Source organism: Chlorocebus sabaeus, chromosome 16 (genome assembly GCF_047675955.1).
Source record: "Chlorocebus sabaeus isolate Y175 chromosome 16, mChlSab1.0.hap1, whole genome shotgun sequence".
Lineage (NCBI taxonomy): Eukaryota > Metazoa > Chordata > Mammalia > Primates > Cercopithecidae > Chlorocebus > Chlorocebus sabaeus.
This window is the reverse complement of record NC_132919.1, coordinates 12,648,458-12,665,313: the sequence shown is the minus strand read 5'-3', so window position 1 is coordinate 12,665,313 and position 16,856 is coordinate 12,648,458. Positions and strand designations below refer to the sequence as shown.

The following is a 16,856-nucleotide window of genomic DNA, read 5'->3' as shown; positions in this document are numbered from 1 at the left end:
TTAGAAGAGCACATACAGTGTCTTCTTCACGCTCTTGATAAAGACCTGCTTATGCTATTTGCAAAGCACTGTGGACAGCAGTCAGGACACAGAGATGAGGAAACCCCAATCCCGGCAAAGACACACAGCTTCTAGTTGAGTAAGGAAAACAGAACCGACAGCAACTAAAAATCAAGGCAGGAAAAAAATAAGTGGTGTAAGAAAATGAGCAGAGTGCTGTGGAAGCACCAAGAAAGAAACAACGCTTCCCCCTTCAGGTCTCAGTTCTAGGACCCTCTTCCAACCCCCTACTACAGCCAAACTCAATTATATTCTCATCATGCCATGAACACCTCATCTACCATCAAAGATACCACCTCTATTTTAGTGGCGTATTTAATTGCTTTCTAACCACCCTCATACTTCTAGCAGAGAACTTAGAACATAGCAGATATAGTGGACACCAGATTCCCATTCAAGAATGAAGGAAGAGGCTAGGAAAGGGGGGATGTCTGAATTGCACTCTGAGAATGAATTTGACAAGCAGTTCTTGAGTCTCTTCTACGTCTACATTCCAGACACTGTGCCGGGGATTTACAGATTAGTACCAGAGACAGATGTGTGCAGAAGTATAACTAGAATACAATACACCAAGTTTTACACCTCAGTGTGAACCAGCACTCTCGAATCTGAAAGAACAGTTTTGACAAATGGAAAGGAGAGGCAACGGCTTGATCAAAGGTCAAAGTGTTGAATGCTAAGGGGGAATACTTGAACTTCATTGAAGCACAATCCCCATGACGCATCCTATAAACTCTAGTTTGAAGAATGGGTATCCCATGAGAAATAGTATTCACGCTCAAAATGCTGGCTTAAACCAAGTCACAGTGGATAGTGTTGGCTGTTTAGCTGACTGCTTTCTTCCTCCTTTCTTCCCATGAAAACTCTGATTTGCCCAGGTATCCATCCCTTCGCCACAAAGGTCTCCCAACTTAGGCAAGGCTATCCCCACGTCCAACTTCAGATGGGGTCCTGATGTATCTTAGCCAGTCATTATAATAGTACTTTCTGGCTTCAAAGACCGAAGCATGGGCGCCATCAGACCTCTGCAACCCTTCCCTCCAGCATGTGTTAATGGTCAACAGTAAACGTGTGAAATAAATTGGCCTAGACTAGAGGGAAGCGCGCTTATTCCACGATCAGGACCACTTGGGCTGCTTCTTTGTCTCCTCTTTGGTTTGTGAACATGGAAGCAAATAACCTAATTGCAGCAAACGCCTGTAATTTTGACAGTGAAACAGGCCAAGACACAGACGAAGGCTAAGCAAAGAAAAATGGAGAGAAAGATAGCATCTGACCTACTGACAAGGCACCCCGACTCTTCCTACCTTTGGATGCCCTATCATCCCAGAATAAAAGTTCCCTCATTGTTTAAGCGACTCTAAATTATGACATCTGTTATTATAACCGAAAGCAATCCAAGAGATACAAATGATCACGAGTTTTCTTAACTGCAGAACTTCTTAGAACCTCAAATACAAATATAGCTTGTAAATTTCTAAGATAAATTTATAGTATGCAGTATTTCCAACAGCGCTAGGATTTTTTTCCCCACAGAATGAAACCTGAAAAAGAAGGAAAATTACATTCTTCAGTTCATGTATTCAAAAATATGGTCTGGGCTGTGTTGCGGGAAGTCAGAGGAAGAGGAGATCCAGGGCAAGAGCACAAGGAAAGGAGGCCCTATAAAAGTCAAGGCTAGAGAAGCAGACTATAATTAAGATACAGAAATTTAAAAAGCAAGAGGCCTAGATGGGAGGATCATTTGAGCCCAGGAAGTTGAGGATACAGTGAGCTATGACCCACGCCACTGCACTCCAGCCTGGGCAACAGAGTGAGACACTGTCTCTAAAATAAAATTTAAATAAATTAAAAAGGAGAAATAGATAAAATATAATTTAGGTAGGAAATAAAAATGGACTTCTTTGGGGGCCAGGCACGGTGGCTCATGCCTGTAATTCCGGCACTCAGGGAGGCAGAGGCAGGTAGATCGCTTGATGTCAAGAGTTCAAGACCAGCCTGGCCAACATAGTGAAACCCCATCTCTACTAAAAATACAAAAATCGGCCGGGCATGGTGGCTCACGCTTGTAATCCCAGCACTTTGGGAGGCCGAGGCAGGCAGATCACCTGAGGTCAGGAGTTCGAGACCAGCCTGGCCAACACAATGAAACCCCATCTCTACTAAAAATACAAAACTTAGCTGGGCATGGTGGCAGTCCGTAATCCCAGCCACTCGGGTGGCTGAGGCAGAAGAAATACTTGAACCCAGGAGGCGGAGGTTGCAGTGAGCCAAGATCACGCCACTGCACTTCAGCCTGGGTGACAGAGCTAGACGTTGCCTCAAAAAAAAAAAAAAAAAAAAAAAGTTAGCCAGGCATGGTGGCACATGCCAGTAGTCCCAGTTATTCGGGAGGCCGAGGCACAAGAATCACTTGAACCTAGGAGGCGAAGGTTGCAGTGGATGGAGCTCACGTCACTGTACTCCAGCCTGGGCGACAGAGGGAGAATTTGTATCAAAAAAAAAAAGAAAAAAGAAAAAAGAAAGGACTACTTTCAATGCCAGGAAACATACTAAATCAGTAAGTAGAACCCTGGCAAATTGATCAAGGTGGAGTCTTTGATGTCACTGATTCAAGGGCCTGGTCAACAACTGGGTATGTTAAACAGCACCGTCCCTTTCCTGTCCTCGGGCCAAGAGTCTGATTTTCCTTTTGCACTGTGCCCCTCCTCACTGCTGTCATTGCAGACTGTCAATCAAAAGAATTCCTATTCTCCCACTGCTTCCAAGTGAAGATCGGACTTAAACAACTAGACTGTCATACGTGAATCACCTGAGTGACCCAAAGACAGAAAAGAATTTTGAAGCAACCCCTTTGCCAGTGGCCTCTGACGAGGCCATCCTTCGCCCTGCAGCAGGGACACTCTGTGGTCACTCCAGGCCGTACTGTCTAGCTCTTCCCTTTGATTTTTTAACTATCCTCACCCTTCCCAAAACTCCTTTTTTGCCAAAATTAGCTCGAGCCTATTTCTGCTGCTGCTGCACCCAGAGAACCCTAACCAATTATGGGGGAACCAGCAAATTTCAGCTATGCGTCATGTACACCAAGTCTCGAGATGTTACGTCTTTAAAATTAGTAGCAATGACCTAAAAGGCTATTAGCATATCATTTTCCAATGGCAGCCTATTTTATCCTAGAAAATGAGATCTGACATGATGTTCCTTCCAGAACATTCAAGATAAGAGGTTTCTCACATTTAAAACCAGGAGCCGAGGCAACTTGAAACATATTTGTACTTAGACATTTCAGGGCCCCAAATTTAAAATAAAATACCATTCTAAGAAATTCTGACTACAGTTGTCTACTTTGAGTCCTGGAAGCTTTTTTTTTTTTTTTTTTTCCTCTCTCTTCAATAAAATACACGTTTATTTTAAGAAATTTGGAAGTTAAAGAAAAGCATAAGCAGCAGAAATCAAATCACTCATAATCCTGCCCAGAGATAACATTTTATGCTTAATCTTCTAGTCTTTCCTGATTTCCTTCCAGACTTTTCTATGCATTTTTTAAAATACTGTACAATCTTAACCCTGTACGCACTCATATATCCTGTTTCCTTATCGTAAACATCTCTCCCCAGCCCTTAGACATTTTCTGAATGTCATAAAAACACTAATAGTTACAATTGTGTGAATGTACCAGAATTTACTTAATCATTCCATTAATATTAGGTATTTAATTTTTTATGCTTCTTTCCCTACTGCAGAGTCATTAAAGTACAGTGATGAAAAATATCAATGTCAGAGCCAGCATTTCTGGAAGCAAATCTCAAACCACTTCCCTCACCAACTAGGCAACCAACAGCAACAAGGCACTCATCTGCTCTGAGACTTGTATAGAAGATGGGGGAGACACCAGAACCTACTTTTTTTTTTCTTTTTTTTTTTTTTTTTTGAGACGGAATCTCGCTCTGTCGTCCAGGCTGGAGTGCAGTGGCCGGATCTCAGCTCACTGCAAGCTCCGCCTCCCGGGTCTAGGCCATTCTCCTGGCTCAGTCTCCCGAGTAGCTGGGACTACAGGCGCCCTCCACCTCGCCCAGCTAGTTTTTTGTATTTTTTAGTAGAGACGGGGTTTCACTGTGTTCGCCAGGATGGTCTCGATCTCCTGACCTCGTGATCCGCCCATCTCGGCCTCCCAAAGTGCTGGGATTACCGGCTTGAGCCACCGCGCCCAGCCAAGAACCTACTCTTAAGAGGGATTCTTAAGAGTACCTACTCTTAGGGGAACTTACTCTTAAGAGGGAGGATAAAACAGGAAGGCCTGTGCCATACTGCACAAGTGTCCGTCAGAGGACACCCTTAAATGGCATCTATGAACACCAAGCCAGTGTGCACACACATCTGCAAAGGCAACAGTGTGCACGAGATTCCTAGTGCTAAAAGCTCTGTCCACTTTTCACATTCCTTTCTTAGATTGTATGTTTGCAGGTCCTTGTTTGGTTAACGTGTTACACAGGAGTCTGTAGGGGCTTTTGCAGATAAACTGCTGTCTCTCAGCATAGAGCTGCAAAGAACTTTCTCTTACCTTTTCTGCTGAAATTGCAATAAAAAACAAAGTGAAAGAATCTTCTATTGGCAGAAATTTCACTTGATGCTCCTGGTGGTTAAGGGTATATACAAGACACTCAATTATCTTAAATGAATGTGACATTTTTATTTTTATTCAAGTCATGAGCAGTTAATTAGCATTTCTAAAACCACCTAAAGTGAAGTAACTTTGAGGGACTCTGAGGCAGCAGAAATAACAAGATTAGGGAGAGAGGAGCAGCACAGGCATTTGCCTACGACTGACCTGCTTAGGCCCTGGTTCATATCTGGCTCTGCCGCTTTTAGCCTCTATTTCCCCATCTGTGAAATGGAGCTGTAAATAGTCCCATTCACAGAGATGTTGCAATGAGTGAATTAAAATAATGCTTATAAACCGCATAGCCTAGTTCCTGACAACAGATGACACAGATGTGGCTTCTGTGGCTCCATTTCTTTTGGCCAGTATCAGGATTGCCTTCTACTTTGAGAATAGAAGTGGCAGGTGTCACTTCCAGAAGAAATATTCACAGCCAGGATATAACTTATCACATCCTCATTTACTGCCTCTGCCATCACTGCCCCATGTGTGGAACTGAGCCCACAGCAGCCTGGGTCTCAGAAGAGCTGCCTCTAACCCTCCACTGGCCAGTGCTGTAAGCAGCTGAGATCTGGGGGCTTTTGTTACAGCAGCTTAAGCTAGACTTAAATTGAGTGATACAATAACTATTAGTCACAGTGGAGATTCAATGAGTGAAACCATTACAATTACTGATACCTCAAGGTACTGCCTTCAGGCATGCTCTTGGCTACATACAGAAAAACTGGGGTTGATTTGGGAAAAGACAAATGGGTATCAATTTCAAGTTGTAATTTTCAGGTAATGAGGAATACAAATGTAACAAAATAAATGCTTCATGTTAAAGACACTTTTAGCATAGCAAGGAATACTGGTAATAACTGTCATTTATTGAGTGCTTATTACAACCAGGGGTTATTCCAAGGATGTTATATTTATTATCTTACTTAACCTTGACAAGAACCCCATAAAGTAGGTGCCATCCCAGTATGGTAGGATAATTTCTGTTCTCTTCATTATTCCTCTCCCTGTTGTAGAAAGGGCTCAAAATAAAAAATTAATTTTCTCGGGCTGGGCACGGTGGCTCACACCTGTAATCCCAGCACTTTGGGAGGCTGAGGTGGGTGGATCTCCTGAGGTCAAGAGTTCAAGACCAGCCTGGCCAATATGGTGAAACCCTGTCTCTACTAAAAATACAAAAATTAGCCTGGTATGGTGGCAGGTGCCTGTAATCTCAGCTACTCGGGAGGCTGAGGCAGGAGAATCGCTTGAACCTGGGAGGCGGGGTAGGGCAGGGCAGAGAGGACTGCAGATTCAAAAGACAGTCATGCACAGTGGAAGTAGAGAGAAAGAAGACTGCTGGAGATTCAACAGGGGTGGAGGCTTCCTGTCTCCAGTCATATCCAAGGTACTAGCAAGGGCCCATGAAAAGTGAGCATAAGTGACGTTTGTGAATTCCAGGCCCAGGCATCTAAGAGCCAGTATACCATTTCTATATTCTCTTTTACCTTTAGCACTGACTGAAAACCACATACTGAGATTTTGAGGTGGAGGGGAAGATGGATAGACTAGATTCCAGAATCACACACAGAGGAGGAGAGCTGTCCATGGGAGTCCTCCTGACTTACATCACATTCACATGAGCTTAAAGGAAGCTTTTGCTATGTTAAGTCCCTGAAATTCCAGAGCTCATGTGTTATCATAGCAGAGCCTAATCTATCCTAATACCACATGGAAGACTGAAGACCAGGAAAAGAACAAAGTAAACCCAGGGAAATCAGGAGGAAAGAATCTGAAAAAAGCAGAATGTACTAGAAAACATATATGCCGATCAAAAGCTAATGAGAAAGAAATCTAAATGAGAATAGCCTAAACCTAAGAGCTGACTGGGGTAGGGAGAGAACTTCCTCAGGGGCAAAACTTGTCAAAGGGAAAAAGAGAATTGTAAATTAGGAACGACAATGGAAATACGACGATATACTCAAAAACATTCTATTAAATTTTAAAATCATAACATAATGAATGCTTTTCTATCAAATATGTTATTCAAACTGACTCAAGAAAAGACAGACAGCATGAACAGTCCAATAACCATTCAAGAAATCTGGAAAACTGTCAAAGAACGACATCTAGAAAACACCCTTGGAAAGTTGTTTTTATCTTCAAAGAACGAGTACTTCTCCATCTTACCATTCTATAGGAACAAAAAGAACACTGAACAACTCATTTTACACAATTAACAAAACATGACACATATGGGGGGAAAAAATCAAATGCTTTCATTTATGAATGTTGAATGCCAACATCCTAAATAATAAATTAAATCAAGCAGTACAGAAAAACATGAATGCACCACAGTCAAGATTAATTGCAGGAAGGCAAGGAGAGCTCAATATCAGAAAATCTACTAAGGTTCAAGCACCCAAAGCACAAGCTCCTCATGGGTACCAACTCTATCATAGATGTATCAATGATGCCTGGAACATAAGAGTGCCCAGTAAATACATATGGAATAAATTATTGAGTGATATTAAAATCCAAGAAAGAAACACATTGTGATTATCTGCAAAGGCATGATAAATCAAATTTAAGTTTGATGTCAAAAAAAACTCAAAGTAAAATAATAAAATTATGCAATATGTAACATAATTAAAAAACAAAACATCTCAAACCAATCATGTGTTTTAATTGAGGTTAATAAGACATGAATGCCCACATATTGCCACAATATTTTGACACTGTTCTGTAAGTACTAGGCAACACAATTAGATGAGAAAATAAGTATAAACACTAGAGAGTAAAATATAAAATTATTATTTGCAGAAGACATGATTGTCTACCTAGAAAATCCCACAGACTTAATTTTTTAAAAAAAGTATTTAAAAGTAATGAGATAATTCATGAAGGCAGTTGTTAAGATAATTACATAAAAATCAACAACATTGCTATATTGCAGCAATAAAGAGTAAGAAAAAATATATAATTTAAGAAAAGATTCAAATCACTGCAGCTATAGTAACAACACTGACAAATTACCTATAAGTAAAAGCAAAACTGTATAGGAGCGAAACGGACAAAAACTACTTTATAGGATTATAAATAGATTGGAATACACATGCCCTATTCTCAGATGAGAATTCTCATTATACTCAATATTGTAAAAATGTCCATTTTTCTCCATCTTAATATATACTTTTAAAAAGTAATACTGAGACACAATAAACAAATGAGCGCAGTCAAGAAAACTGATCAACTTTCTTTCATAATAGAGCAATTTGGAGGTTAACTGTGGTTAAGACACGGCAAGATCCTTAGGCAAAGGCTGTTGAGCTCTGAAGACCCAGGAGCAGCCCGGGTTGAAGCTGAGCTGAGGAGTTCAGCCTGACTCCACTCCCACCCAATGGATGGGGTCTCATGATAAGGATTAACCCACCACTGCTTATCTGGGTAGCTGAGTCTGTCTTAAATTCCTACCAGAACCAACAGACAAGAAAACAAACTAGAAATCCTAGAAAAAGATAAAAGTAGATGAAATTTTTTAGTACATAATGATGATGATATTTCAATACGGTGGGTATGAATTACACTATTCAATAGCGGGATAATCAATTTTAAAAAGCCTAAGTATTGTACCTAAGCCATGTCATACATCAAAATCAATGACTGACATATTAGAGATCTGAAGGTAAAATGAAATTATTATAAATAGTAATAAAATGTATGCATATTTATATAATCTGCGTCTTGGCAAAGTATCCCGAAACATAACATTGAAGAACAGACCACAAATAGATAGACTTAAGATCACAAAATGTTAAATTTATATATGGCCAAAAAAAAAGACATACAATAAAAATTTTGAAAACCTGTAGGGAGACGTGTGTGACAAAGCATATATAAGCTTAATATATTAAAAATTACCTTAACATCAATAAGAAAACAATTGTGAACATGACTTTAGAAAAACGGGGCAAAGACAAATGCAGGCAATTAAGAAAAGGCAACTAATGTCAAGAAAACTTTAAAAATGTTCAGCCTCAAGGCCAGGCGTGCTGGCTCACGCCTATAATCCCAGCACTTTGGGAGGTCGAGGCGGGCAGATCACGAGGTCAGGAGATCGAGACCATCCTGGCTAACATGGGGAAACCCTGTCTCCACTAAAAATAAAAAATAATAATAATTTTAAAAATTAGCCAGGTGTGGTGGTAGGCACCTGTAGTCCCAGCTACTCGGGAGGCTGAGGCAGGACCAGGAGGCAGAGCTTGCAGTGAGCCAAGATCATGCCACTGCACTCCAGCCTGGGTGACCGAGTGAGACTTCATCTCAAAAAAAAAAAAAAAAAAAAAAAAAAAAAATCAGCCTCACTAGAAAATAAAAGAGGTGGAGCCAGGTAGGGTGTTGCACACCTGTAATCCCAGCACTTGGGGAGGCTGAGGATGGAGGATCGCTTGAGCAGAGGAGTTCAAGGCTGCAGTGAAAGTAGTGTGTGTGTGTGTGTGTGTGTGTGTGTGTGTATAATATACACATTCACAGTCTTAAAAATTCACATATTCTTTGACCCAGCAATTACATTTCTAAGACTTCATCCTAAGAAGCTAAACTCATGAGAAATATTTGCTAAGTGAATAGCAAAAGAAAATGAGTTAACTACAGTGGAATATTATATAGCCTTGAAAAATTATGCTGGGGATTAACAGTTATTGACATGGGATCATATCCAAGATGTAATATGAAGGAAAAAAAACAGGTTACAAAACAGTATACAGAGTATGGTCTCTACACTTTTTAAAGAACGTATATATATACTTTTCAAAAACTGAAAGACTATATCCAAAATATTAACTATGGTCTCTGGGTAATGAGACTATAGATGATTTTTTTTTTCCTTTTAGCCCATCCATAAGTTTATGATTTTTCTACCATAAACAAATATTACTTATATAACCAAAATGAAGGTTAAAAAAAGTAAATTGAATTCTGTGGGAAAATAAACATTTATTCTAAAAATAAGCTCTAAAGTTGGAAAATGAAAGCAAAACATCTGCTTCCTGGACAGAAAAAAGAGTTTGAAATTGCTAGACAGCCACAAGCTTCCCAAAGGCAGTGGAGTTCCAGGTGCCGGCTCAATAGGGTGCCCCACGCCCCAGGGAAGAGGCCTGACCCTCTGACTCTCCCCCACAACCTCCTGCCTGATCTACAACTACATCCACACAGAGCTGAAGCATAATTGTATTATTTGCTGTCTTTATCAAAGAGCATTTGAAATAATCTGCTCTTGATTACTAATAAAAGGGATACTTACTAATCCCCTCTAAAAGGAATGACTATAAATTACCAGTATATTCGTATGGCTACTGATTCGCTTTCTCTAGAGAAAAAAAAAAAAATGGTTCTTTTTGCCCATCACCAAAAAAAAAAAAAATCATTGATAAATTTCTCTGATGGAGACAAAATGGAAAGGAATATGATTAATTGCTATTTAAGAGCATGGCTTCCTCACAATGACTTGCAGGTCTGGGATAACGGAATTCTGCAGGAAATCTAGGCAGCTTCAGGCTGACTGCTGAGAGCAGCTCAGCAGAAGGTGAAACCCAGCAGACCCACACAGTAAGGATCTTAGAAGATAAGAGCAAAGAATATTCTCTCCAGATTTGCTAGCCCAGTAATCAGTGGGTTAGTACACTCTGTTATCTTTCACATATATACAGCACAACAGGCAGTAAGGCCTGGGCTTCCATAAAACTCTAATGAAAATCTTTGCTCTGAAACCCAATGTGCGCAGCACTCCTTGGGGGACAGGTTTGGGTCTGCCCAGCCCTGCTGGGCTAACAGGAAGCCCATGGCAGAGCCTGTGTTGGTCTAGCAGGTCTAACCCATTGTAAGGGAAATAGAAGGGAAGGAACAAAGCAGTCCAAAGCCAAATTTGGAATTGGTTCTGATTTTCCTCTAATGTCCTATTCATTGGGTCATGGCTCTCAGAAGGGCTACTACAAGGCAGGGCAGTGTCTCAGAGAAACCTCCAAGGAAAAGATCGTCACTGACTTTGGCAGCTTTGGCCCAAACAAAAATGTCTGCAGCACCAGTGCTCCTGGAGGCTGCTGCGGCCTCAGCATCCAGCTCCCAGGCTCCCCACCACTGGCTAATGCCTGGGCCTCTGCAGGTGAATTCCAAGAGCTGCACAGCAGCAACGATACTTGCAAAGCTGTGCATCGGAAACCAAGCCTGCTTTGCAATGTACGCAAAGCAGTCAAGGAATAGAAAACAGGGCTTCAGGGACAAAACTTTGTCTTCACTCCCCAACTCACAGCCTCTAAATCCACACACTTCAACCTGACCCAACCAGCCTTCTCCTTCCCGCACACGCGCGGCTCCTCACCTACTCCCAGACACTTTGAACATCATCCATTTTAAACAAGGGCATAAGCCTCACTTGGGCCATCACCGGGCAGTAGCTGTTGAAATCGTTTCTAAGAATCCTTTTCTACTTAGGAAGCCAACATTATTTTTGGAAGACCGAATGGGTGTTCAGTGACAACGAACCACCTCAACCATTTGGTGGGCACTTCAGTGGACCAGGCTCCCTCCAACCTCGTGACAGCCCACTGAGGATGGGACCGCTGTGAACCCCCTGTGCAGACTGGAAAAAAAAAGTCCTCCCCATCAAATCAAGGTGCCATTACTTCTTCCATTTTCTTTCTCTTAGTACGTCTCTTGGGTGCTAAATTTTAGCTCAGGGCTTTGCTCCACCCAACACCAACCAAATGTCACTTCCAAGAAAAATACTCTATGCCTTTTGGTATGCTTCTCACTCCAGCAACCACGACTCTCTCGAAGGTAAAAAGAAAAATGCTGCCATCAATCAGGCATGAACCAAAGTCTCTCCTAAATCTTGCTCTATCCTTCCAATGCCCAGCAGTGCAGCTGTTCCTTTCTCCTCTGACCACCATCACAGCGTTTAAGAAACATGGTATCAGGAGCTTTCCCCATCTTTGAACTACTTCAAAAGACTCCCTTATCTATAGCTCATGGATCTTATTGTTCACTGACTCATTCCATTGCCAAAGAATGACAGAGGACCTTCTACACAGGGCAGTATTAGGGCAGTTGTCCCTGCCTCCGAAGAGTTTAAAGTCTAGTGGGGAAAAGTAAATGACAAAATATAAAAATTGTAATACAAGTGAGCCATTATAACCATAGCATGCTTTTAGAATACAGGTTCCTTTTTTTGTTTGTTTGTTTGTTTTTTGAGATGGAGTCTCACTCTGTCACCCAGGATGGAGCATAGTGGCACAACCTCAGCTCAATGCAACCTCCACCTCCCGAGTTCAAGCGATTCTCCTGCCTCAGCCTCCCCAATAGCTGGGATTACAGGCGCCTGCCACCATGCCCAGCTAATTTTTGTATTTTTAGTAGAGACAGGGTTTTGCCATGTTGGCCAGGCTGGTCTCGAACTCCTGACCTCAGGTGATCCACACTCCTTGGCCTCCCAAAGTGCCGGGATTACAGGTGTGCGCCACAGCGCCCGGCCTAGAATGCAGGTTCCAAGCGAACAGGAATTTTGTTTGCCCTGTACTGCAATACTCCCTGAACCAGAGCAGTGTCTGGCACACAGTAGGTATCTAATAAATGTACCTATGCCATAGTGCATATAATTCAATATTTGCCCAGATATACTTGTAGCTACTATTTATTAAGCATTTTCTAGTGCTGAGCACTGCTAGGTACTTTTCACAGTATCTCTTTTTTATTTATTTATTTATTTTTGAGACAGAGTCTTGCTCTGTCACCCAGGCTGGAGTGCAGTGGTGCGATCTCTGCTCACTGCAAGCTCCGCCTCCCGGGTTCACGCCATTCTCCGGGCTTTAGTCTACCGAGTAGCTGGGACTACAGGCGCTTGCCACCATGCCCAGTTAATTTTTTGTATTTTTAGTAGAGACGGGCTTTCACCGCGTTTTTCAGGATGGTCTCGATCTCCTGACCTCATGATCCGCCTGCCTCAGCCTCCCAAAGTGCTGGGATTACAGGCGTGAGCCACCGCGCCCGGCCACTTTTCACAGTACCTCATGTTATCACTGCAGTTTCCACATTACCACAGTGCAATCCTTATTACTCCCATTTTGCAAGTTAGAAAATTAATGTGCAGAGAATTAAGCTTAGGATTCCACAGTCAGCAACAAACTAAACCTGTCCCAGTGGAAAGCCTGTCCTCCTAACCATGAGGCATACACTGGCCAGGGAGTGCCTCCCAAAGGACAGACTGAAGTGAAGGGACAGAAAGGGGAAGGTTCAAAGCAGAAGGAACATGTGCAGACTAAGGAAACAGACCAAGGAGGGGCTGAAATTTTTCTCAGTTAAATACAACGGGTTTTATCAAATCTTTTCATAGTTGCTGACGCCCTCAATACGCCTTGGATGGAAGCACTTCAAGAGAAAGTACTAGTAACCCAACAGAGTATGTTTAAGTAGGGTAACTCCTACATTGTTAAAATGACTTGAAGTTTTATATTCAGAACTCCAGAAGCAACTTAGGGAAGGCGAGCCGTGAGGAAGGACTTTCAGTCCTCTTAGTCCTCCCTCAGAAAGAGGAAAACTTTAGAAACATACAAGGATGAAAATCAAGTGCTTTATAACTGCGCACCTAAAGTCCAAATTCCAATCCTATGTGCTTCTGATTTAAGAAATTAACAAGCAACTGCGGGCTGTTTTACTCCAATACTCACAGGATCATAACCCAAGACATTCTCAATAATAGAAGAAATGCTGCGTCTCTCGCTGACCCTCATGGACCCTGGGGTAAGCCGTTTTAATCTAGGCAATAAACATCGATCGAGAGTCAGTAGCCTAAACGGCACTGCACTGTCTACACAGGCATACGACAGCAATCAATATATTCGGCTGGAAGCAGGCAGACAAGAAAATAAAAAATAAAAGCGTTTCAATCAGTGATGAGTGCTGTCCAGAAATGAAAAAATGATGAGCTGGAGGTAAAGAGGGGAGGAAGGGCCTCTTGAAGGTCTTGGAACCAAGACTGAAATGATGAGAAAAAGCTACTTGGAAGGAGCACATTCTCAGCCAAGTTAAAAAAAAAAATGGGAAAACATTAAAAACAAAACCCTCAAGGTGGATATGAGCTCAGTGTGTTTGGGGTAAGAAAGGCCACATGGCTAGAGCTCCATGAATGTGGAAAGAGTGGAAGAGATGAGAATGGGGAGAAAAAGAGGTAAGAAAAAACAGCCAACCAAGGATGGTCCTGCAGGACCCTGGCAAGATGTGAGATGCCAAGCGCAATAAGGTGTCGCTGGAAGCTTTTCAGCAGCAAGGTCACAAGAACTGGTTTTTGCTTTAAAAGGTTTTGCTCTGGATTTCATCAAAAGCCATACAGGCTGGCCCTCACCTGGCCCAGTGCACAACACAATGGCTACCAACGGAGAAAGGCAGAATTCATCCATATGCCAACATCCACCAGAGTCCCAACAAAGAAGAGGAAAGAACCTCTTGGTGACCAGCTGCTTGGACTTCCAAGAACGTGCTCTCAATACCTAAGACGGCTTTTTCTGAAATCCAACCTCCCCTCACCATGTTGCATTCCCCCCACGGATGAGGCTGAAAAATAAGATACGATGCCATGGCACAAAAATTTCCCCCATTTCAAAACAGGTCCTGAAAAAATAGAATTGTGTTTCAGGAAGGCCAGAGAGGAGGCATAAACACGTTCTGAACATTTAGATTCTAGCACTGCACTGAAACCCCAAGACCCAGAGAAACCAGCAACCCAAGTCTAGTGTCAGGGGCCTCCTGGTCACTGGGTTGGTCTCAGGTGATGGTCAATGCCCGCCTGCAGGGTGATGAAGAAGCCAAGATATCAAAGACGGGTCGGCTTGATTGTCATCTGCTAAACAACGAATACCAGGAAACACTATCTCGGCATCCAACACATCAAAAGGCAGTCCACGTGAGGCTATATCTGTGGCAACACCATGCCAGAAATCTGGGCTAATCTGACTCTGCTATTCATAAATTCCCCCTCATGTTAAAGCACATGTGTTTGGGAAGGAAAAATGAATCCAAGTCAATTTTAGACATTGTTACTTGGAAACCATCTGGAGTCCCTGGAAGCATAAGAAGCCACCGCATCCCCTGCCCTCAAATGCCCACTGTAACTAGGGCAGTATGCTTAGATGGGAGTTCAGATGTCCCCTATTCCCCAGGGCTGTCCCCACCCCCATCCTACCAGGTGCCAGTTCAGGCTCCACTTCCCACCCTAGAAAGGTATTTGGTTTCTCGGTAAACCTAGTGGAGAGCCCTCGATGCGTTGAGCTTGCATTTGAACTGCACCCAAGGCTGGATTCTTTGCTTTCTGATTGCTTTAGAACTGCACACCTGAATTCCTTTGCCACAGCAGCAGCGGAAATCCCTCCCCAGGAGTACGGGTTCCAGGAAAAATCCCCTCTACCTAACGATCCTGTGCTCAAAGAATGTCTAGTCTTGGGAGAGACCCACCAGGATTTTTATATAACCTTAATAGATATTGGCACCCTGCAGGGCCGCTCCTGGAGTCCAGATGTAGCCCATTTTCACCGTGATGGCAGCAGGCGGGGTCTTGCAGCTTCCCCGGGCCTGACTCTTCTGACTGTGGGGCCTCTGTCCCCCTCCCCTACCTGGCTGCGATTCTCATCTTCCCGAGGACTTGGGCCTCGTTTTTGCAGCCTCCCTCCCTCCACTGAAATCAGTCTTAACACCAAGCAGGCAGCAACGCCATTCCACCAGCACCTTCCTTCCTCTCCCACCCCTCACTCTTTCCCCCAACCAAACGCCTTAAGAAACCCGGCCAGGAAAGTGATCCAGAATCTCGTACAGTCATAGTCCCTGAAAATAAACACGGCGGGAGGGGCAGGCCGACCAGGCCCAGCACTTTCCCTGGACCCGGGAGCAGCCCTGAACTCGGCGCAGGGGAGGGGAGGAAAGAGATCTCCGGAGACCGACTGCGGTTCGGCTGCCTCCAGCACAATCTGAGCAAACACCTGTTTCCAGGAAGATACGCGGCCAGAGAGAGAAGGGAGTCCCGGGGAAAGGCAGGGAGGACGAAGCGAAGGGGCAGCCGGGGACGCAGGTAAAGGATGCGTCACACTTTGCGCTTGGCAACCGGAGCCCGGAGCAGAAGGCGGCGCGTGTGAAGGGCTCCGGGGTCTGAGAAGTTCAGGGAGGAGGGGTCGCGCCTGCGAGCAGCGCCTGGAGGGAGCTGCTGCAGGGGAAGGGACGGAAGGAAGGAGGACATGAGGCCGGGCGGGATCCATCACCTGCGCGCCCCGGCGGATGCAGCCTCGCGGGCGCGCACCGGCCCCGGTGCCCGCGGGTGACCTACCTGCCCACCGTCTGGTTGGCCAGCTGGCGCATGCGATTGAACTGCTTCTTCATCGTGGCCCCGCTGCCGCGCTAGCCCAGGAGCTGGGGAAGGACGGAGCAGCCCGGAGCCCGCCGCAGGGTTACATGGCTCCCGCGCGGAGCCTCCCGGGCGACGGCGGCGGCACTGCGGAGCCTCCGGGAGCCGTCTGGCCCGCGCGCAGCTCCCTCCCGAGGGCACCGCCGCCTACTCCTCCTCCCGCCGCGCCGCCTCCTGCCGCATCCCCCTCACGCGCGCCGCGCAATGCCCGGGGCAGAGCAATGCCCGGGGCCGCCCTCGGCACCGGCCCGCTCCGCCCGGGCTGCCTGCCCCTAGTCCCAGTCCGGCGCCGGGACCCGGGAGTCTCCGCAGGCTGGCTGGCCGGCTGGCCGGGCTGTCCCCGTGCGCCTGTGCGGAGAACGCCGTGCATGCCGGGACTTGTAGTTTCGCGCCCCGTGCCCACCTTTCCTCTGTCCAAAGTTTGCAAGGACAGTGGAGTGCGGAGGTGGAAGAAGGCAGCGTCCACAGCAGCTTTGCACTTTAGCGTTCAAGTAAGGGAAACGTTTTCCTGTTTTAAAAATGGCAAAGTGGGACCAAGAATACAACAGCAAATAAAGAAAGTGAGCATCTGTCTCTCATTGTATTTTTAGTGAATGTGAGGCATCAGTGTTCTCAATTCACAGAAGGGAGATTTATGCTAACAGATACGTGACTGATAAAACGGTCTAAGGTCACCTGATTAATGATGAGGTTCAGGGTTACGCTTGAAACACAGGG

At 44.4% G+C, this 16,856-nt stretch overlaps 1 protein-coding gene across 5 annotated transcripts in view; it reads right to left on the bottom strand.

Moving 5' to 3' along the window:
- The window catches only part of ARHGAP44 (Rho GTPase activating protein 44), a 202,899-nt gene extending 186,362 nt beyond the window's left edge, over positions 1–16,537 (bottom strand). For 3 of the 5 annotated variants that reach the window (XM_008010422.3, XM_008010420.3, XM_037987300.2), the window contains exon 1: positions 16,062–16,537. In XM_008010422.3, the coding sequence (XP_008008613.1) occupies positions 16,062–16,114 (53 nt within the window). In that variant the 5' untranslated portion in view covers positions 16,115–16,537. The remainder of the gene's footprint in view (positions 1–16,061) is intronic. The other 2 variants (XM_008010424.3, XM_008010421.3) reach the window with 2 other exon arrangements.
- Between the last annotated feature and the right edge of the window lie 319 nt (positions 16,538–16,856).